This window comes from Vipera ursinii, assembly GCF_947247035.1.
Source record: "Vipera ursinii genome assembly, chromosome: 2".
Classification (NCBI taxonomy): domain Eukaryota; kingdom Metazoa; phylum Chordata; class Lepidosauria; order Squamata; family Viperidae; genus Vipera; species Vipera ursinii.
Window position 1 is genome coordinate 221,880,589 of NC_139513.1, and position 24,546 is coordinate 221,905,134.

Genomic DNA, 24,546 nt, shown 5'->3' on the forward strand with positions numbered 1-24,546 from the left:
TTTACCTTTTTTTAAACATTCTAGAAAAAGAATGTCAAAAATTATTTTAATATAGGGAGAACAAGCAATTCTCCCAGCTACTTCTATTGGATCGGTTTCTATTAATGTAGTTGTTAATTAGAAAACCCATGGTGACGCAGTAGTTAGGATGCAGTATTGCAAGCTAATTCTGCTGATTGCTAAGAATTCGGTTCTGACCAGCTCAAAGTTGACTCAGCCTTCCATTCTTCTGAGGTCGGTAAAATGAGGAGCCAGATTGTTGGGGGCAATAGCTGACTCTGTAAACCGTTTAGAGAGGGCTGTAAAGCACCATGAAGCAGTATATCAGTCTAAGTGCTACTGCTAATTATCACTAAGCAAAATGAAAAGCAAATTGCAAAGACCCCTTTTACACCTGAGCATGCAGCTACAGGGATGTACTGATATTAGGCAAAGGCAGACATTTAATTCACAAGAGAAGCTTAGTCCTTCACTCTCACAAACAGTAGTTTGGGGTGCAAAAGACCACAACTGCACTTCATCAGTCAGACCGCCGATTAAGAATCACTTTACTGAATGTTACTACACGCTGAAAATTAGCATGTCAGGATAAAAGGATGGATCGCTTCTTATGCAGAAAGTACTTTTGGTGAAAGGCACATTCAGGCATATGCAGTCTAAGATAATCAGTAGTGTTTTGTTTTTGAAACAGAGCTTGATAAGGGACAAAATAGCCAGTTGGCCCTTAAAAAGTCCAAGCCAGAGCTTTCTAACTTTCCTTGGACTGGCAAAATTAACATAGATTGAGGAGAAAAAAAGACTATTGGCCATGGGGTATCCACTAGGAGAATAAAAATAGCCAAAGTGGTAGTCACTGTCATGCAAGCAAAGTCCTACCCCTTTTATGTGTGGTATTTGACCCACCCTACAATTGCACCAGGTTGACAAATATGTAAAGGCTGCTTGTCATAATGGGGACATAACGTACTGTAGAACTGAATATGCTGCATAGGAATGACTTGTCTTACAATAGCCGTCTGTTGGACATGTCTGTCCACATCTGTTTTTGTCATTGTTGTTGTGTTGTTATTGCTCTGGGCAGATGAGCATATTTTTGATCTACATAAGGTCACATTATTTTCCAAGAAAGCATATAGAATCTACTTTACACCTCCCCTCCAAACTCTTTAAGAAATTAAACTAATGTGGTTTGCAGTATATTAGTTGCTTGCCTTCTTTAAGGATTTTTTTAGATCAGACGAGCAGAGACTGAACAATCATTTGTCTGAAATGGTATAGGGTTTTCTGCCTAAGCAGGGGGTTAGACTAGAAGACCTCCAAGGTCCCTTTCAACCCTGCTATTCTATTCTATTCTATTCTATTCTATTCTATTCTATTCTATTCTATTCTATTCTATTCTATTCTATTCTATGCCAAGGAAAATTTATGCTAACACATTCAATTCCTGAGCAGCAAGTTGGGAGCCTAAATCCTAATAATACTTGACTCGGAGATCTTTGAGTGCAGTTTCACAGTTCTGACTTAAGAATGTCTACACCAAGTTTTGTACTAAAGGTTTTCTGAGTAAGTTGTAAATTTGAAAATTGATTGAGCACAGTAAAACTAAAATTAAATACAAGCCATTTTTTCAATATTTAAATCATGCACATTGGTTCATTTACAAGAACTGTAGTTCTGTGACCTTTCTGGTAGAAAAAAGAGATGTCTTTGTAACATTTAAACGGGGTTGTACATGTTATAAGTTACTAAATGTTTGCCTTCTCCAAATACTCTATCAATAATGGCTCTAGGTCATTTTTTGTATAGAATGGAAGATATATAGATATAGATATAGATAGTTATAGATATAGATATAGATATACTGTAGATAGATATATATTGGCATACTTGAGTTGCTAAATAGAATTTAGCATTTATCATCAACAGAATTTGATAAGAGTGCTGAAGAATATAAGAGCGGGGGGGGGGGCTGCCTAGGGTTCATTGAGTTCTAAAAAGTACAAACCTCACTCCAAAGCAAGAGGAACAAAATCCTAACCTCAAACAGGTGTGATTCAGCTGCATCTATTTTTTCATCACCTTCTTCCCATTGTAGCCTGTGTCTCTTTGAAACCATTGAATCTGAATGTCCAGCCCTCCCATATGTTTTAGTAACGGTACTCAGATTCATCACCAAAAAGCGGTTCCACGTTTCGTTTGCTCTATGTAGGTATTTCCAGGAAGAATTGTTTTGTGCCTGTGTAACGTTCAGCCAAACGTTTTGCTTTCCAGTAACAAATGTATTGAGGAATTCTTTAATTTACTGTCCCAAATTATTGTTCTAATATATTATTTGCTTATTCTGGTCTTCATCAGAATTCAGACAGAATTGCTGTCTTTTAAAATATCATAGTAGCAGATTATTGGGAAACTGCCGGCCAGGGTCGAAGGAGGATTCAAGTGGAAAATTACCCTTGAATCTTTGCACAGCCACATGAGCCATAAGCCTGACCTCCTCATCCCTCCGTCAGATCCATGAAACCTTATCTGCTCGTTCCCAGAGGAAAGCAAGCAATCTGGGGATATTCTTACAATATAAGTAGAAATCTATAAAGTTGCTGACTTAAGCTATCGGTTTGGTTTGATTTGGTTTGATCTGGATGCCAGTTACGTAAAATCATCAAGACTTTGAGAATCAGCATCTTTAAATAGGTGTTAAAAAGAAATAACAACAACAATAATAGCAGCAGAAGCTGCAATAATCAGTAACAGGTCTTCAAATAATCAAGCCAATGTGTATACAAATGTGTTTTCAGGAGGTTTTGTGGTGATGTCTAGTAGTTTCTAAAATCTGCATTGTTTCCGGGTGCTGGATGTGAATATATTTTAAGAGAACTTTCCAAATTATTTCCTGAACATCATCCCTAGCACTCAATGCCGATGAATTTTGAAAAGGCAAATCAGAAATTAATCTCAAATGATAGAAATCCTAGGACATATATCTCACACTAAAATTAGTAACATTTGACAGATGGACTGCTGATAATATGTCAATAGATTCACTTTGCAAGATGTACTAGGATTTATACACAGATTCAAAGATACCTTGTACATTTCTGTAACCCAAATCTAAGAGTTAGTAAAGTAATGGATTTAATTCACTCGATCGTTCCTGCCCATTGTTCATTTGATTGCAGCATTTAAAATCTTGAGAAAGCCGTTTAAACTTTTGGAGAGCTAGGGAAAAACTTTGTGTCTCAGGTCTTCCCAAGAAAAATCTATTTAGGAAACAGGAGAAAGATGAAACTTTGATATAACAAATCTTCAGATCTTATAACTGTCTTAACCTTTTCCTCAGAACAGGAATACTCTGAATATTACAATAAATATGCCTCCTTGGGAAACAGGATTGGACAGAACTGTAAATTAAACAAAGAACTGAATTTTTTTGCTTTTATAGGAAAAGTGCCACCAGTATTGGCCAGCAGAGCGCTCAGCCAGGTACCAATATTTTGTGGTCGATCCTATGGCAGAATATAATATGCCACAATACATCCTAAGAGAATTCAAGGTCACAGATGCCCGGGTAAGACAACATGTTACGAATTTCTTTCATTTTGTTGTTATACATGTTTGTTTTGCATTTTACTAACCGTATTTTGTAACATATCTAGAAGCCAATTTTTTTTTTTGTCCCAGTCTCTGATCAGTGAAAATCATTATCCCCGTAGAAATGGAAATATTCTTGGAATCCCTCACACACACATGGTCAGTAAACTAGTTATACTATATATTATTAGAACTCCAGCCTCATATCTAAACAGAAAGCTAGAGGCATTCCCTAGTTTGGCCAGCTCATCCTGGGATAGGAGAAGAATTGTGCCAGCCCTGGAAATGGGAGGGAGGGAGGGAGGGAAGACATGGAACCCCATCTTATATTCATCTCAGAGAAGCTGACAAAGTATTGTCAAGGAAATGCATTGACTTCCTCCTTCATATTATATTTGTATTTTTACAAAAGGGATAATTATTTTAAAAAAAATAGCAAAACATGAGAAGCTGTTCGGGAGTACATAATTTAAGTCAGATGTTGATCAAAAGCGATAGAGAAGGCAATAACCCAGAGGTGAAGCAAAAAATCAATAGGAAAGCAATTCCATGGTTTTTGGGGTCCCCACAGGGATTTTCTTTGCATGTCAGCCTGAACAGTTTTAACATTAGATATTTGAGAATAGCTGCTGGAATCAATTTTAACCTATTGGCAGTATGAACCGAGTGAAAGTTATCCTCTCAATAACTTGATCCCAAGTCATTTAGGACTTTGGACAGTTTAAAATTTATTACAGCCTATGTGGAATTAAATATTTATAGTTCTTGAAACTCATCTGCATCTATATGATTCAGTTGATTCCAGCTGTACTTTCACTTCCTCCTTGAAGACAGTCCTGTGCAGAGCATATGTCAGAAATGTACTTTGCAGGAAACTACGGAGCCTATTGTACGCCATACTCCAGATAGTTGCAGAATGATTTACAAGCAGAGAGAAGCCAGGTCACAGCCATTAATTATCTGTAGTTCACCAGACAATCCAAGAGCATCCCAGAGCTGTGAATCAAGATGCTGATTCTTTAAGGAAAGTGGACCCCCAGGATTTGGACCATTTTAGCCTATAGGTCCTTTATCTTTTTCGGCATATATTTTTTCCCCAATTATTTCCTGATACATATGAAAGAATCTCACATAAATAAATAAATCTGGGATGGAATAAAAATGACCCAGTACTGCTGCTACTTACTACTGTATAAAGGAAGGACTGGTAGCACCATAATATTGGGCTTTCTAATCTAAAATGTTCAATACTGAGCTTGAGGCAATTTCCAAAACACTGAAGTTCTTAGGAAAACAAATGATTCTCATTCATAGTATTTGTTTAGCAAAACAGTGTGAAAAAATATGTAACGTTTTAAGTCTGGAAAGGGATTGACTAATTAAAAAACCGAGCTACTATTCATCTTTTCTACCGCTTCCCTCTGTGGGGCTTATTTTTCAATACTTTTTTTTTTTAGGAATCTGTCCAAGACTGCAAAGATGTTACTGTTCAGCAACAGCCCTTAAGTCATGTGAGCCTGAAGGTTAATGTGGTGTGATTTAAAATCTGCAGAGCAAATAGCATTCTTGAGGGAAGCTTGACAGGCTTTGCACATTATAATTTGATTCTTGGCATAGCTTATTCCTTAGCTTTCTAATCTGTCTGCTGAGAAGAGCTACAATGCCATGACCCCAACTGGCTAATTTTCATTTTACCTTTCTTATCTTGAAAGGCTAAGTCAAAGGTTCATCGCTGATATAAGATTAACTGTATATAAACATTTTTATAGACCCTGCTCTAGCCATTTTCAAGCTGTGATTTGTATGTAATACTTCACACTTGATGGCAGGATGAATCCGTACCCTTCTCTATCTCTGGAAGCCCTGTAGCAATAATGATGATTAGAGAAACTTACCAGAGTATTCTGCTTGCAAGGACATCCTCAGATTCCTCAGTTTCTTTGCCCCCCCAAAAAACCCTATTACTATTATTGTTATTGTTAACTTAAAAAAGAGACAGCCACATGAAAGAATCTTCCAGCTACCATTTCATGCCTAAAGAATAGAGTTTTGCTTGGCAGAAGGAATAAAAAGTAAAGTCCCATAGCCAAAGCCAAGCATTTGATGTCTTTCATTTCAGTGGGGAGTTTTTCACATAGCTGATTATTGTAGAATAAGTCTCCAATGAGTTTAATCAAGGTTGGATTTATTTTCTTAACATTGAAACCTAGCATCTACTTCATTCTCTCGTTAAAAATAAATGCTCATTCAAAGTGTTTAAATTAGCTTTGTCTTTTAAAGGTTGCAGTCCTAATTACCCTGAAAATAAAATGAAATCAGTCTTTTGGACAGACATCCCATTATAAGCTTTTGAGAGTGGTGATTACATATTTTGTAGTGGCAGCTGCAATGGAAGTTTGCAGTGAAATACACTATTAAAGTCAAATGTTTATGTGTCTTGTTACTGAAATTATGTATGAAAATCATTCTGATCACCTGAAAGGTATTGCATGACTATAAAATATTATTACTGTGTTGCCCATTGAGCTAACATTTAGGGGACCACTACAACAAGAATTATTTGTTGATAAATTTGTTGATAAATGCCAACCTAGCAGTTCGAAAACACGTAAAAATGAAAGTAGAAAAATAGGGACCACTACGGTGGGAAGGTAACAGTGTTCCGTGCGCCTTTGACGTCTAGTCATGCTGGCCACATGACCACGGAGATGTCCTCGGACAAGCGCTGGCTCTTCGGCTTTGAAATGGAGATGAGCACCGGCCCCTAGAATTGGAAACGACTAGCACGCATGTGCGGGGGAACCTTTACCTTTACCTAAAACATCTTTGCTGGCTTTTACAGTATGTTCATAAAGATTGTGGAAAGCTTTAACAAGGAGTGGAAAAAGTGCAATTTGGGGCCCACATATGGCCCTCAGCCTCCCCTTTGTGATAGCCCTACAGAGTGGGGATCAAATACAGAATACCTTTTAAGGCATTACTTTGAAGGCTTTAATGGATGAAGGTTTGCAGCGAATGAAGAGACCCATTTTTACTCAGTGGAGATACTCAGTCATCCAGATCAGTTGTCTCAAAAGTTGTTTTTTTCCCCCCAGAAGGCAGGTGGTTTTGGGGGGGTGGGGAGAGAAATGGAAGGATTGTATTTCTTGCAGTCCAAATGCAAGAAATACAGCCCTTCCATTCCCCATCACCACCACCATCTTGTCAGAATCTATCCTTTTATCTACCACTACCAAGTCTCACTTGTCAGTACCTATCCTCCATCCCTCCCCACCCCCACCATCACAACGGATGAAGGTTCTTGGCTGAGAAACGAAATATTTTGTTCTTCTTCTTCAAGGAAAAAACAGTCCAGTTGCACTTTGAAGGAAAACAAAACAAAACAGTTTTGCAACCCATTTTACTGCTATTAAATTCCTAAAGCTCCTTCCCAAAATGGACAGTGTTCCACCCATGCCCTACAGAGCAGGATCCAATCAATGGACATTGCGCACCCCTGACATTGAAACCAACCTGGCACTGTGAACATTGGCTCAGTAAGGCAAATTCCAGTGTCACGACATTTCTATACCTTTGTATATACAGTACTTTCTGACATTAAGAAATCAAGTCATGCAGACCTATTTATCATATTCCCCAAATCAGTAGTAAGGATGGCTACACGGCATGCTTCCTATGGATAATGTATTGGTATAAGTTGAGAAAATATTCTCAGCAGAAGTTAGGTTGTGGCTATTCAGTTACAAATAAATTTAACCTGATGTAACTCTGTTTTCCTTAGAGTTGTTTTCTGTGGGAGAATGTAAAGTACTGCATTTGAGATACTGCAGCAGGATCAATATTTCACTGAATGTCCAGACCATATTGAAGGTTATTCTACAAAGCTATCACATGTGCAAATTTAGTTAATGCTATTTGATAAACATACAGAGGTATGCATGTGCTAAAGACCGTTGAATTACAAAAGCAATTTGAAGTCTTTAAACATGAAGATCCAAGATCGAAGGGGGTGATTTAATTGAATCCTACCCAGTGCAAAGTTGTGAATGAAAGTTTCTCCTATCCTAACACATGTGCCTTTATGCAGAGAGCTGCCCCTGCATATTTCACATTTTTTAAATAAGGAGTTTTACTAGGTTAAAATGGATTTCATTCCAAAAGATTAGCCACATTTGTCCTCAATTTTACACTAAAGTAAGTAACTAAAATTCTGTGATAAGGAAAGTGAAATTAACCATTGTTACATAATTATTCTGAGTGAAGTACACAATGATCATACATTTCTCAACCTATGTCACCTTCTGACTTTGTAGGTTTTCCTAACAAGAATTATTTAGTCAGTCTCAAGCCTCTCCTTGCCATGCTAGAGCTAGGAATTGAGGATAAAGTTCACCATTTGTTCAGCATGGATCATAAATTACCGAAAACCCTGCATATGCATAAACTTAAAGGATTACATAATGCAGTACACCATCATTGGGCTTATTATTCTGGTTTGTACATGTGTGGCAAATAGCAACAAAATTCCCATAAAATTGAATTTTCAATCTTTTTCTTTCAGCTATGATAACTGAAGAATATAATGCGCTTGTGAGAATAGTTTCACCTAATGTGAAAGTCTTGAATTAGCCCTTGTGATGCAGTCTGTATTTCTTGGGAAAATTTAAACATTCCTAAGATTGATTCCTTGTAAGCGGTCAGGGCCAATGAGTCGGATTAATAGTAAATCACACTCTGTCATTAGTATAATCTCTTCCAAAGGCATTTCATTGGCCATACCAACAAGCAACCCAAATCCAAATAACCTTCTAGTACATCAGGCTGGATTTCAAATAGAATCAGGTATGTGTGGACATTGTTAACATCGCCTCCTAAATCCTGGAGTCAGGTAGGACTAAACTCCACAATAGTGCTAGAGGATCTCATCCAAATTAAGTAATATAATCTTTGGATTTTGAAGGGTGACTACTGAAAGTTAGCAACTCATTAAATTTAAGGATGTAATTTTTCTCATCATCAGTGGAAAACAGTGTTTATTTCCCAAGTACTTGTGCTAATTTACTGGCACCATACAAGCGTTTAAAAAAAATATCAATAATTAAAGATGGATAGATGGTTAATCTGGCTTTTTGAGATCTGAGAATTTGTCCAAAGATGATAGTACCAAGTTACCCATCAAATTCACCTAAATTATTCCCCAGAATCAGAAACGCTTTTCATATTTCATTGGGCTCTACTGATTACAGGAATATAATGGCACCTTTTCCGTCTACATGTTGTTGCTGAATAACATACTGCAGAATTTGAGTAATAATGACATGAAGTGCAAGGTATCATTTTTGTGTTGCTTTTCTATTTGAGGCAAGTTATGTTCACCTCCGTGTCAAGGCAATCTTGACTGAAAGCTTTGGTAAGAGAATGTTTTCTTTTTCCCTTGCCTACAGCTTCCAATCTGCTTTATAAGAATTCCCGTTCTTCACTCAGATTCTTCATTGGTTTCATTCTGCGGAAAGTGCCATTTTAAGCAATTGGCATCTAGCAGTTTCCCCCCTCCTCTTCTTGCGCACCGTGCCTCAATTATAGCTTGCAGGCACAGCAACACAGCATCTGCAGATTCTCCTACCATGGCTAGAAAGTGGATGCATTCAGAATGTAGAAGGTATCCAGAAGGCATGAAGGTTAACAGCAATAGTTCAATTTGTGTCATTTCTATTAAATGTCAGATTCAATAGTCTTGACAGCATACGAAGACAGGTCAGCACAGCAGTTGAGGCAGGTTGGCCAAATCCTTTGATACATAATCTGTTCTCTTGCTGCCAATTACTATAACCATAACTTTTTCCCGGGTAACGCTACAAATTATCAAGGAGCTGAAGTCTTCATTTTGATAAGAACTAGTTCACGTTGCTGGGTCGCTTAGCTGTTTTTATGGCGATCAAAAATGATAGGGGCCCTATGGATGGTTAGAAAGTGAGACATGTAAAGATGGCCCTAATTAGGCAGGTGTCCATGTCACAAAAGCCACTATTATGAACTACACTCATGATTTACAATACTAATCAAAAGACTAAAATATAAAAAAAAACGTTCACTTGACAGCTGGAAAAAGGAAGTTGGTATTGTTTTTTATTTTTCTTAGGATATCAAAATGCATGAAATTGTTACCCGTAGATATATGCAAGCAGATGCTCCAATAACAATGTTAATTTTACAAGGCTAGCTTGAATTACGTAAGTTCACTTTGATTCTGTCGTCTGCCTGCAAAGATGTTTCTTCAAATCTTGGTTTACGAGTTGGATCCAGAATTGCAATTATTTCAGCAATGGTGTGAATAAGAATATTCTTTAGTACTTTAGGCTGGCTTCACTATCATTTTCATGATGCTTTGATAGAGAGAGAGATACTACGTAGAAAGAAAGAATTAGCATGAAGACAAACTAGTAACAAAAGAATCCTTTCCATAAACATTCAAATGGCTTGGCTAGGCCAGGGGTCAGCAACCTGAAACATTGAAAGAGCCACTCGGAACTGGTTCCCTCACAAAAGGAAAAACTGGGAGCCGCAAAAAATGTGTGCGCATGTGTGTACATGCGTGCATGCACAGAACAGGGTTTGACTGAAGAGTAGAGCCAAGGCGAGATATGCACCTACCCTGCATATTTGAATTGATTGGTTGAACTTTTTTAGTCCCACTTTTTTTGGGGGGGGACTACACATGGCACAGGACTGGGAGCCGCAGGAGACGGCTGAAAGAGCCACATGTGGATCCAGAGCCGCAGGTTGCAGACCTGTGGGCTAGGCCAACAGAGGAACACATTTAAAGGGACATGAAGGAAGACCTTACAGTAACTTGTTGAGAAAGATGTTTTTGTGTTTGTTGGTATTGCTTCAAAATCAAGTTTCCTCCAGGCCTGTCTGATTTTATCCCTGTCTGCAGACTTTGCTTTTCCAGGATTTAAATGTCAGAAATATCCTCTCCAGGGCAGAGAATAATTTGAGCATCACTGTGGTTAATGAAATTGCACTCTTGTGTCACTGTGGTTCTGTTAATGGCGGAAAAAAGGATCAAAAGGCAAACCTCATCATGGCTGCAGTTAGATTGCAGGAAAGCTATCTTCATTTTATTGCAGGTCACTCTCCTTGTCAATATATGATCCCAAAATCTAAAGAATGTTAAACATCTGATATGTCTGCTTTTCATTCAAGGATGGCCAGTCCCGAACAGTGAGGCAATTCCAGTTCACTGACTGGCCTGAACAAGGAGTGCCAAAATCGGGAGAAGGGTTTATAGACTTCATTGGCCAAGTTCATAAAACAAAAGAGCAGTTTGGACAAGACGGGCCAATTTCGGTTCACTGTAGGTAAGAGAAAGAAACGCAGATGCTAAATATTGTTTGATTAAAATGACAACAGGTTTAATGATGGTAATAACATGCCAAAGTAGAAATATCGGCACGGGGAAGCAAATATGAGGTGGTTCAAATGTCATGTCAGCATTGAGCTGACAGTGTGACCTTATTCAAGCCATTATCTGACAGTTTCTGTTCCCCATCTACAGATGTATGACAATAAACAGCATAGTTAACCATGCAGTAGATCTAGCATGGGTCAACAAGAAACCCCCCCCCCAAAAAAAAACGTTTTTCTTCTGCTGGAGACATTTAACTGGAACCCAGACAGCCATCTGTCAACAATGCTACTGCTAATATTGCTACAAATCCCTGTGTGAAGCAAAAGGTTGTAGGTGACAATTATCTCTGGGCTTTATTTTCTCTAGTAAGCTTAGAAAAATAGTATTCCATTGTTTTGTTGAATATAAACGGAACAAGCCAGGGGAACATTTTTTTTTAAATGCAATCCTACAGAATACTTAAGAACATCTTTTGCTTATGGACATCTCAGTGACTGTAATAAAGATTATCATAATTGCAATCTTTTGTCTTTACTTAACCAATTTGCTTTATGGATTGCAAAAACTAATATTTTAATTTGATAATCATACGTTCAGTAAAAGTGTGTGCAGCCTAATGCAAAGAATTGCAAGAGTTATACAATGAAACCCACCCCCACCCCCCATTTTCCAGATTCTTTCTTATGGACTATAGAACTCTAATATTCAGTCTTTGTGAAAGACATAGGCAGGAACAGAATTAGAAGATAAAAGATTGTCAGCTGTATAAAAATGGACAGAATCAGCCATAGAAATGATCAGGAACTGCAGAATAAAGATAATCTATCTCTGGGTTTTTTCAAAATGTGTACAGCAATTTCGCACCCATAGAAAGAATGCCTGTTCGCCAATGTTGATTCAGTTGATGTGATATGATTTCATATCTATGTCTTCTATACATGGAGGAAAAAGCTAATAGTCTAAAGAATTGAGTCAATGGGAGGAATACATAGCAAGCTAGTATGTATTAGATGTGAATAGTATGCAGAACATTCATTTTTGCATCCTTCCAAAAAAGTGCAGCAGACTTATGAATTAAGATAGTATGATTAAAGGATTAGCTCTGTAAAATAATTTTTTGACAGAGTAAAAGATAAGTACTGATCCTATTTAGTTAATGCTTGAAGACATAACTGCATAGTCAACATATATTCCAATGGTAAGTTGCATTGCCAATGTCCCAAATTATAAAGTGCACTATAGAGTCCCATTTTTTTTAAATTTCATTTATGTGAACGTGTCACATGCTTGTACAGTATGTACTGTTCCTTTCTAGGATGGATATTTGTGTTCTGTACCAGCCTACTACCGGCCCTGCAGATAAGGCAGGGACAACCCCTTTCCAAGAAGGCAAGAGGCTGGAACTAAGCCTGCCAAATTTATGAACATAAAAACATAAACAGAACAAACAGAGCAAACAGAACAAGACACGAACCATGAAACAGGAGCTATTCAAACGGTTGCCTTCAGCAAACCAGCCCTCCCACACATTCCCCTTTTTTTTTTTTTTTTTATTGAAAAGTTTTACAATACAATTTTCCATTAAAAACCCCCATCCCCCTCCACCCTCCCCTCCCTACCTCCCCCCTACCTCTTCCCTCCCCCCTTACCTCCCCCCTTCCCCCCTCCCTCTTCCCTCCCCTACCTCCCCCCCACCCCCCTCCCCCCCGGACTTCCCAGAGCTAAATACAAGGTATATATATATAAAAGCAATCATAAGCAACCATATACTAACAACCATAAATTCTAAAATCCATCACTCTCTAACTTATATAAGAACAAACAAAACTTAACATTATTAAATATATATAAAAAAAAATAGGAAAAGAAAAGAAAAAACACGAAAGAAGACTTATTCGAATGCTAGATAAAACTTCTTAACCCTATACTTATTCTGGATAAACTCAATCCACTTTCTCCATTCCATAATATAACGTTCTTGCGAGTGATCTTTCAAATAAGCCGATATCTTCGCCATCTCTGCCAGGTCGGAAACCTTTAAAGTCCATTCTTCTATAGTCGGCAGCTCCTCTTTCTTCCAATATTGTCCTATCAAAAGTCTTGCTGCCGTGACTAAATTCAGCATCAACTTAGAGTCCACCACTGTAGCATCAACAATTATTCCCAACAAAAAAAATTGCGGACAAAACTTTATCCTCCTTTTAAAGATCTTCTGTATATTCCACCAGATTTTAATCCAAAAGGCCTTAACCTTTTTACATGTCCACCATATGTGAAAATATGTTGCATCTTCAACCCCGCACCTCCAACACTTAGGCTGATAATTCGGGTACATACTTGCAAGCTTTTTAGGATCTAAATGCCATCTATAAAACATCTTATAAAAATTCTCTCTTAAATTTTGAGCTTGAGTAAATTTCACATTCCTCACCCAGATCTTCTCCCACATGTCCATTGTAATAACTTCTTGAATATTTTGGGCCCATTTTATCATACAGTCCTTAACAAGCTCTGTTTCTGAATCAATCTCTATCAATGCAAGATATATCCGTTTAATGTGTGCAGGTCCCTGATTTCTAATTTGCTTTATCAGATTTTCATCAATCGTTGCAAATCCAATTTTCTGGTCTTCTTTCCACCTGGCCCGTAACTGAGTATATTGAAACCATGTTTGAACAACCTTCTCTTCTCGCAAGAAGCTATATGATTTCAAGCACCAAACATTCCTTTCCAAACTTAAAATTTCCTTGTAGGTAGTCTCATCGTGTTTGAAACCAGCATGTATATTTTCTATTGCGTGTTTTGGAATTGCCCACAATGGTATCTTACAACTTAGCTTATGTCTATACTTCTTCCAAACTCTCAGCAATGCCTGTCTTAAAATATGCGTCCTAAACACAGTACCTACCTTCTTATCATACAACAAATATGCATGCCAGCCAAACAACAAATCATGGCCCTCAAGATTTAATAACCTCGATTGCGTCAAATTGATCCAATCACTTATTCCTACTAATGCAGCAGCTTCATAATATAATTTAAAATTAGGCAATTTAAGGCCACCTCTCTCACGAATATCCTGCATAATCTTAAGTTTAACTCGTGGCTTTTTCCCTGCCCACACAAATTTATTGATACCACACTGCCATTCCTCCAAATTAGAATCTTTCTTAAGAATCGGTATCATTTGGAATAAAAATAAAAATTTGGGCAGGACATTCATTTTCACTGCTGCAATCCGTCCCAACAAAGTCAATTGCAATTTTTGCCAACTCTCCAATTCTTTTTGAATTTTCCCCCACAATTTTTCATAATTATTTTTATATAGCTTTGTATTCGAGGGCGACAAAATTACCCCCAAATATTTAACCCTTTTAACAATCTCAAATCCAGTTAATCCTTCCAAGAAGGCCTTCTGTGAAACTGTCATGTTTCTAGCCAAAATTTTAGTTTTCTGTATGTTTACTTTAAATCCAGAAACCTTCCCATATTGTGTTATTATCTCTATCAGGTCCACAACAGAGTTCTCTGGCTGGGTCACTGTAACAACCAGATCATCTGCAAATGCTCTCAATCTATAGTCCTGATCTCCAACTTGTATCCCCTTAATTTTTTCCGAATTCCGAATCTTGTTCAATAATATCTCTAAAGTTAATACAAATAACAAGGGCGATAACGGACATCCTTGCCTTGTACCCTTCTCAATATTACATACTGCCGTCAGACTATTGTTAACTATGATTCGGGCAGTTTGCTTTTGATATAATGCCCTAATCGGCTGTAAGAAATTTTCCCCAAAATCCATTTTATCTAACATTCTCAACAGAAATTGCCAATTCAATTGATCAAAAGCCTTTTCAGCATCTAAAAAGATTAGCACTGCAGAGATCTGGTTGTGCCTTTCCAAATACTCTAACACATCAACTATATGTCTAACATTATTTTTCATTTGCCTACCACTGATAAACCCCGTTTGATCCCCATGAATCACCTGTTGCAGAACCCTCATCAGTCTATTAGCCAAAACCTTAGCAAATATCTTATAATCTGTATTTAAAAGCGAAATCGGTCTGTAGTTTTTAACTTGAGTAGCATCCTGATCTTCCTTCGGAATCAATGAGATAAAAGCTGTTCTCCAAGACGGTGGCACCTTTCCCCCCCTCTGGATTGTCTGGAACAGTTCCTTTAACGGTTTTATCATCTCAAATTGTAAATTTTTATAAAAAGCCGCAGACAAGCCATCTGTACCGGGCGCCTTATCAACCTTCAAATCCTTAATTGCTGTAAGGATTTCTTCTTCTGTGATCAGTTGGTTAATCCCCTCTCTTTGTGCTTGCGTAAGGACCGGAATATTAGCATTCTCCAAATATTTATCAATGTCTTTTACCTCAATTTCCTCTTTGGTATATAATTTCGAATAAAAATCCACAAAAGCATCCTTAATAAGATTCTGTTGAAACACGACCCTTCCTTTATATTCAATCTTGTCTATATTAGAGGCCCTTTGTTTCTTCCTCAGTCTATAGGCTAACCATCTGCCTGGTTTATTAGCGTTGCAAAAAGTATTATGCCTAGCAAACCGCAGATTGGTTGCCACTTGGTCTGCCATTAATTTATCAAATTGTCCTCTTAACAGCCTAATAGCCTCTTTAATCTTCACGTCCCCTGGATTCAAAATCAAAGCCCTTTCTTTTTCCTTTATTTCATTCTCCAGTTCTTTCCTTCTGGCTTCCACTACACGTCTACGTCTATTATTCATATATATCAACACACCTCTCATATAGGCCTTACTGGCATCCCAAACCATATCCATAGAGGTACCCTTATTCATATTAATCTCAAAAAAATCCTTCATCCGCTGTTTACATTCTTCCACATTTCTCTGATCTCTAAACAAGTTCTCATTTACGCGCCACGAGCGCCTGTCTCTTTTCTCCTTATCAATCTCCAACCAAACTGGACTGTGGTCTGAAATAGTTCTTGCACATATCTTCACTTTTTTAGTTCTCAAAAAGAAATCATTAGTCAACAAAATAAAATCAATCCTTGAGAAAGATTGGTGTCTGTCAGAGTAAAAAGTATAATCCTTCTCCTGCAGGTGCCTCTCCCGCCAGATATCTCGCAATTCGAGATCATCCTTCAATTCAAAAAAAGTTTTAGGCAGTCTGGCGTGGCTTGGAATACGCTTAAAAGCTCCAGCTTTATCCAAGTGTACATCCAGAACACCATTCCAATCTCCCATAAAAATAAAAGATTTATAATCCAACTGGGTAAGCTTTGTATGAAGTAAGCTAAAAAAATCAGCTTGTTGTTGGTTAGGTGCATATAGTCCAACTAGAAGCATCTTTTTACCTTCTAACAGCAGCTCAATCATAACATATCTTCCATGCTTATCTGCTTCAATTAAATCTGCTGTTAAGGCACTTTTAACATAAACAACTACTCCATTTTTCTTATTCTCTGCAGAGGCAACAAAATGCGTACCCAGTCTCGAGTTCAGTAAATACTTTTGATCCAAAACTCTAATATGCGTTTCTTGCAAACATATAACATCTATCTTAAATTGCTTTAAATATTGAAAAACTTTCTTCCTCTTCTGCGGTGAATTTAGTCCATTAACATTCCAAGTTAAAAATTTAGTTGCCATGCATATCATCCAGAAGCCCTTGGACCACAGCCTTGATAGGACTAACTTCTTTAGGCCGTGCCCCTCCCACAGCTTGACTGTATGTACGTTGCGAAGAAACTGAAGACTTTTGCTGATCTTGTTCTATTATTTTCTTTGCTCGTTTTAAAGCAGCACGCGTCACTCTTTGCTCTCTAGGATCATCCAAAGAAGTTGTAACTTGATCTCCTCCCACACCACTTTCCTCTGTTTCCTCCTCTTGTTGTTCTTCTTCTCCAGATCCTTTTCCAGCTTCCAGGAGCGTTAATGGGGTTGCTTTTAGGACATTATTGTAGAAATCACGCGCTTGCTTCACAGTAATCAACCGGTACCTTTTACCTTCATGCATCACCATCAGCCCCTGAGGAATCTCCCATCTGAACCTTATATCTCTTTGCTTGAGCTCATGCACGAGGAATGTATAATCCTTCCTTCCCCTTAAAATCCTTGGAGGAATTTCTTTTAAAACCAAAACTTCTTGTTCAGCAATCACCACTTTAACATCATAGGCGGCTTGTATAATTTGATCTCTGATCTCTCTTTTTGCAAAATAAACCACCACATCTCTAGGCAACTTCCTCTGTCTGGCAATCCATGAGTTCACCCGAAACACTTTATCCATAGCTGCTCTTATTTCAGATGCTGGCAGGTTTAATACTTCTTCAAAAGCCTCAGAGATCAGCTGCTTCAAATCTTCTTTAGTATCCTCTTTTAAGCCTCTGATTCTGACAGCAAACTGCATCTGGTAAAATTGGGCTAAGCTTAAGTCCTTCTCCAGTTTATCTCTTACATTTTCATTCTCTCTTACTTTAACTTCTAATATAGCATTCCTTTGAGCCAAATCATCCATCTTTTCATCTAATTCTTCCACACATTCCGCCACTTTATGCACTGAAGACAAAATGTCTACCTTCATCACGCTGAGCTTCTGTTCCATCCTCTCTTCCATTCTCTCCTCCAGTTTCTCCAATTTCTCCTCCATCTGCGCAAATTTATCAGCCATTGATTGATTAATTGAGTCCAAAAGTTTATCCACAGCATCTCGAAACTCCTTCGCTGTCAGCGCTTCAGAAGGGTGCAACGCCTGTAAAGATGATTGTTGCACTGGCGAGGATCCACCACTCCGAAGAGTTTTAGGGGGAGGTTTCGCCGCCATCTTTTAATCCTCAAATATGACACACTTTCACTTAGAGTTTAAAAAGTTCAAGTAGTTAGAGAGTATAATAAAATAAGCCTCTTCACCTTTATCTCTTGTATCGCTCTGCCTGCTCCTTTAAATCATAGTCCTTTCTTCAGGCAGGGATGGTTCGCAGACGCCTGGCTCTGCTCCAAAAAGTTCAGAGCAGACACGCCGGCCAGCTGGGAGCAACCCAGGCTTCGGGGGAGTTCAATCCTTCAGCCGCCCAAGCTCCAAGCTCAGGCGGCCTCGGAGAACTCAACCCCTACCTGGGGCCTCACCCCCTCCTCTTCTCCCGAGGAGGGGGCTTCAATTTCGCCCGAACAGCTGTTCGGCGCTGTTTTTTTCGCCCACACATTCCCCTTTTAAACAGTTCAGGGCGTGGCTTCTCTCTGCCTCCTTCCGAGTTGCCCCATTGCCTTCCTCTGTTTACTCCTGATTGACTGCCTCCTGCGTCGGGCGTCCTTGAACAGGGCCAGCTGTGGGTCATCTTCATCCACGCTGTCACGCTCACACAGCTGGGTCTGCGTCATGACCAGATGGGAGGGGCCTGGCTGAGGGCTCTGTGGAGTCTCAATATTATTCTCAGCAAGCTCTCCAACACCCCACTCCTCCTCCTCTGAATCGTCCGACCCAACTGCCGAACCCACAGGCTGACCTGAATCACAACAATTTGTTCTACTTGCGCTCATATTTCTTCATACAGTTATGTGTGATTGTCTGTGCATATGTATCCAGGGAAAATGGCAGGAAAGAGAAAAAAGGCAACCACCAGCAAGGTGGATAGACTCAATTACAGCATCAATGGGTGCAACTATTGCAAAATCCAAAGGACCTGATTGGGGATAGATTATTCTGCAGAAAGAGTAGATCACTAAGACTAAATACATACTGATAATTCATGGCATATAATCAGAGAGAGAAAGAGAGATTAGGAAAATCATTAGCTGAAAACCCTCTTATCATAGCAACAGTGTTTGCTTTCCTAGTTTATTTGTACAGTTCAAAAAACTGTATCCACAATGCAACCATTTATGTAATCCCCCTTAATAGATTTCTTGTAAGAAAAAGAGGAAAAAGTAATCATAACATTTGTTCTTCATTTTATTGTAGTTATTGACATAGACTGGTTTGAGGCAAGCATGGCAAAAATCCTGCTTTCAGTTTCTTTCCATTTAAGATAAACAGTGATAACTTGAAATTTATTTTAATCTGAACATTCCAAGCTTTTATCCCATCAGACTATAACATGTGTTTTCAGTTAGTTAATATTTTGCATTATTAGCCATGTTGTCATACGCTTAGGCCAGCAGCCTGATACAATAATTTGGATGAGATACCCAACATCCAGTAATGTTAACCTTTTAATTGATACTAGAAAAATTGCTTTCTCAAAATAGTTTCAAATACAATTTGTGTGTCATCTTTTAACTAAATTATAGTTCTTCTGCTGTCAGCTGTATTTGCAGATGTATGCTTTAAAAATGATTTTTAATTATCTCTGTTGATAAAGGTCTCCTAATTCTTCTACTCCCAATCAAAAACTGAGTTTCTTAATATTCAGAATTTGGCTTAGCAGAAAATAGTCACCTTGCAAGAATGTGATTTACATGTTCAATTTATATATGGAACTTGTATACATACACTATATTCCATCCACAGTTTAGCTTTCAATTAAATTTTGCTTTTCTTTCTTTCTTTCTTTCTTTCTTTCTTTCTTTCTTTCTTTCTTTCTTTCTTTCTTTCTTTCTTTCTTTCTTTCTTTCTTTCTAGTGCGGGTGTTGGAAGAACTGGAGTGTTCATAACCCTAAGCATTGTGTTGGAACGAATGAGATATGAAGGTGTTGTAGATATTTTCCAGACTGTCAAAATGTTGAGGACGCAGCGGCCAGCCATGGTACAAACAGAGGTGAGGGAAAACAGTTTTCTACAAAAACACACACCCATCCATATTTACATGACTATAGTAATGATCAAATATATGTTTTACTTTGCTGTTTGTTATTTATATTTTGTAACATGAGCCAATATAAAAGCCTACAAATGGAGTATTTTCATTCTTTCATTGAATGATGCTTAAAGCAAGGAAGATTTCCCCTGAAATATAAGGCAGGATCAGAAGAAAAGAAAGCAGCACATCTTTATTTAGTTCCTGATTGGGGACTAAAAGGTTTACAACTGGGGACGGTTTCAGTATTACCCAGTTGTCCACTGCAATTTTCCAGGGTCTAGTGGTTAAAGACACCAGGCTAGAGCACAGGAGACCACGAGTTCTAATTCTACCTTAGCCATGGAAGCCAGCTGGCTGATCTTGGGTCTGTCACACCCTTTCAGCTCAACTTACCTCTCAGGGTTGTTGTTGTGGGGAAATTAGGAGGAGGAAGTAATATTAGATGTGTTTACCACTTTGAGTTGTTTGTAAGAATAATAAAAGGCAGGATATAAATTAATAAATATGACTGAAGGTTAAATAAATTTTGGAATTTGTTTGCCATAGGTCCTTTTTTTCCTAAGAGTTATCTTTTGTGATACTCATACACACTGTGGCAAACTTCTTGGGAATTTATCAGTGTAGTGCAGAAGTTAACAAGAATTATATTTAAGTTTCACAAAAGAGGCACGATGAACTTTAATAAAACTGAAAAGGCTTTTTTAAAAGAACAAGAGAGATATAATAAGTGGATATCAATCCGCGCAATGTCGGTACCCTTCTGTGACATGGTATGATTTGACAAAAAAATATATAGGTCACCGAGTTTAAAATAATAGCCCTTTTTAATTTTAATTTTTCTTTCCCATTGCTGCTTCTTTACCAGGGGTGATGAGGGAGGGAGGGGAAAACAAATCCACATTATATTATAGATGTGGTGATGAAACAGCAGTTGGTTACTAAGTTCTCTGAAATATGAAGACCTTGCCCCAGATGCAGTTGCATCTGTTTATTATTATTTTTCTCAGTTGACAGGTTTTCTCACCTCTTTTCTCAGTCCTTGAGCTTCATTAACATAGGAGGAGAGCTTATCTGCTCGCTTTACGACTCACTATGGACTTCGCTGTCTTGGCAATGCCTAGGAACTCTGATATCTTTATAGTAGGATAATTTATTACTATAATACCAATAGGGACACCAATATCATACTACCCCAATCCTAATGTTTATACTATCAGAGGAAGACATTCAGCCAAAACTTCTAGAAAGAACACAAAACCAGGAGATATATTTGCATATCATGGGCTCAACCCTTCTAATAAAAGACTGAGATTTTCCTCTGAGATTTGTAATGCTTTCTTTTTACATATAAGAAATGGTTTAATACTGTGTAGCTTGTTTTTTTTTTGTTTTCTTGGTTTTTTTTTTAATCTTTTGGAAAATAACGGAGATTCGATAGCCATTAATGTGAATTCAAAGTCATACTAGCTACATTGCTGATTTGTGAGTGTCTGTGTGTGTGTGTGTGTGTGTGATAAACCAGATAGGATAATTCTTGCAATATGGAAAATCCCAAAGTAGAAGAGGAGAACCCACATAAGTCATTTTCATAAAATACGCTCTGCCTGGTGAGAGAAATCCATGCAGATGCCAAACTCCAGTGCTTTTTTTGCATACTGCAAGCTGTTTAGCCCTATTGTAGGTATCCAGAAAACCTCCAGCTCCTGTTGCTTCAAAGAAGGGGGCAGCTTAGAGAAAGAGGGAGAAGAAAAGGAGGAAGTGGATGTAACAATCCATAAAATGAAGAAGTACCACAATGCTATGGGACCAGAAGAATTTTTCCCTCTTTCCCTCTTTATTATCTTGTTATATATGTTAATGCCTTATGTTATTTTGGGGCAAAGATATTTGTACAGTATTAATTAAAGTTATTGCGATTCTATTGGTTGGATAATTTAGAATGTTCTGTCAATGTTACAGAAAAAATGTTCTTGTCAATGTTACAAGCATAAAATTATTAGACTTCTTCATACAAGATTAAATACAATATTAAGATAAAAAAATAATGCAGATTACATCCAAGTAATTCTTGCACAATAGTCATGAGTTAGTTACCTGGTACTGAGGTCTTCATTAAATAATTATGTAATGTGAGAGAGACAATAGATATAGATGATAGATAGATATGATAGATAGACAGACAGACATGATGGATAGATAATGATAGATAGATAGATAGATAGATAGATAGATAGATAGATAGATCGATCGATAGATCGATAGATCGATAGATAGATAGATAGATAGATAGATAGATAGATAGATAGATAGATAGATAGATAGATAGATAGATTTATCAAAGGTTAAATACTAAAAACAATTTAAAAAAGGAAAAAGATATTCTGTGCATCTGCTACAACTCAAAGTGGTGAACATATTCAACACACCTTTCTCCTCCTATTTTCCTCACAACAATCCTGTGATGTGATTTGGGCAGAGAATGAGTGGTCCAAGGTCCCCCAGCAGACTTCCATGGCTAAGACAGGCCTAGACTCACAGTCTCCCACTTCTTACCCTGGTGCCTTAGCCACTAGACCAAATGGAAAATATCTTTTCAGACTCAACTCTCTAGCTTATCTTCTTTCAGCGATTTGTCTGAAAGCGATTAGTCATTCTAGCGAGATACTCTCTTTCAGGAGCAGGAGGATGAAACAAGCTGCACAGAGCAGGATATTCTGAACTAGTCTTCCTGCTGCTGCTTTTTTGTGTTTTCTGCAATTAAGATTACGCCCAAAAGTGCTGGAGGGCCTGGCTTTGAGTTAATCTACCTAGAAAACGATCACTTGCTGGAGTGGTACTTCAGGCACCAGTTGGACATTCTACTTGTGACATTCTACCCAATACCAGACCTTGTTGTAGATCTGAACCGAAAGGCTGTGGATGAGCTGGCCAAGCTCCTTTTCCACTCCATAATTCCATAATTCAGATACAGTTCTTTAGTTGGCTACTACGAAGATGAATGTTAAGCAGATGCATCATATTTACATATACATATACATATACACAGGGCTTTTTTTCTCATAGAATGCTCAGAACGGAGTTCCGGCACCTTTTTTGGATGGAACCTTGTAGGGTAAGCAAGGCAGGTTGTATGACATGTGTGAGTTCCGGCACCTTTTTCTTTTACAAAAAAAGCACTGCATATACATATACATATACATATATACATATATACATCATATATACATATATACATACACACACACACACACACACACACACACATATATATATATATACATATATACATATATATATACATATATACATACATACATATATATATATATATATATATATATATATATATATATATATATATATATATATATATATATATATATATCCTGTTAGGATACATGTGTCAAGGATCTGACATTTTTGTTTACACAGAAATAGCCACTCTGATTAGCTTTTAAGCCAAAATTTTCCTGATCCCCTATAAATCTGAAAAGGTGAAGCTTGTGTAAACAGAGAAAGTGACCCCTTTTTCTATTCTCTTAATCAGGATTAGAAAATTGTCGATGTAATTTTGCTGAACAAATATATTTATTTTAACCCGAATCTCTGTCTCTCTTCCTCTCTCTTTCCCAAGGATCAGTATCAGTTCTGCTATCGAGCTGCGCTAGAATATCTGGGCAGCTTTGATCACTATGCAACGTAAAAACAAATGGAGAAACGCTGATCCACCCTGGATTGTTAACTACAGGCCCTTTAAGATCCAGAGAGCCTCTTCTGAGCCATACAGTGTGCTTGAGAAGTACTTAACTTTAAATTAAAGACCAATTAGTGGGACATATTAACAGGGGAAAAAAACAAACTTCCGGGTGAACCGACAATTCAGTCATCAGTAAACTTAACCAGAAACAAAATTAAAAGAAACTTGACTGGATTGAGGCACCGGAAGGATTTCACTTTACAGAGATCCCAAGATTCCGTTTTGATTGAATTTGAATGAAAGGGAAGAGGACATTCCTTCCAAGAACGATCATCTCATTCAGGACCGCATGATAATGAACGATGCCAACGTTAGGTTTCTGCAATTCAGCGCCAGGTGTTCGTCGGGAGGCCCATCCCCGTTCCTCCAGAACAAAACCACCTTTTGGTCCCAACATCTCCCCCTCCTTCCATATTGCTCATCAGTAACCTTTGGGGTTGGGAGGGCAAAGGGCAAATGTTTGGAAAGAAGGTCCTTGATTTAGTTTTCTAGTATTGTAAAGATACTGCTGACCTGTGCTTCATTTTTAACTGTGTAAACTTTTTTTCCTTTTTTTAAAAAAACAACAACACAAAAGTTTTATCATTCAATCAAGTGAATTCAAAGAAAAATTGCATACCTGTTCAATTTTTTTTGTTTGTTTCTGAATTGTAGTTTTTTTTTATGCTGTAGAACTGTTACCTATAATATCTCGCTGTAGAAAATGTTAAATAATTTTGACAATTTGCACATTTTTGTGCAACCCTATATTTATCTCCAGGACCACATTCTCATTTATTGTTTTTACATTTGATTTTTTCTTTCCAATGAAATATAAATCAGTTAATCTACATATGGAAGATTTTGTTTTTATTTCTTTTGGAATCAACAGGGAAGCGCAAGTATAAAGCTGCTACTAACACACATTTCTCTTTCTATTATAAATATATGTATATCTCTCTCATTCTCTCTCTATCCATCTACAACAAATAATATGTAGATAGACAGAAAGAACTGC

General features: G+C 37.7%; 1 protein-coding gene across 2 annotated transcripts in view; it reads left to right on the plus strand.

Annotated features, from left to right (window-relative positions):
- The window catches only part of PTPRD (protein tyrosine phosphatase receptor type D), a gene marked incomplete at its 5' end in the record, with an annotated part of 318,231 nt that extends 294,690 nt beyond the window's left edge, over positions 1 to 23,541 (plus strand). For both annotated transcript variants that reach the window (XM_083352519.1, XM_083352520.1), the window contains 4 exons: positions 3,440 to 3,565; positions 10,795 to 10,949; positions 19,615 to 19,750; positions 23,427 to 23,541. In XM_083352519.1, the coding sequence (XP_083208645.1) occupies positions 3,440 to 3,565; positions 10,795 to 10,949; positions 19,615 to 19,750; positions 23,427 to 23,495 (486 nt within the window). In that variant the 3' untranslated portion in view covers positions 23,496 to 23,541. The remainder of the gene's footprint in view (positions 1 to 3,439; positions 3,566 to 10,794; positions 10,950 to 19,614; positions 19,751 to 23,426) is intronic.
- Between the last annotated feature and the right edge of the window lie 1,005 nt (positions 23,542 to 24,546).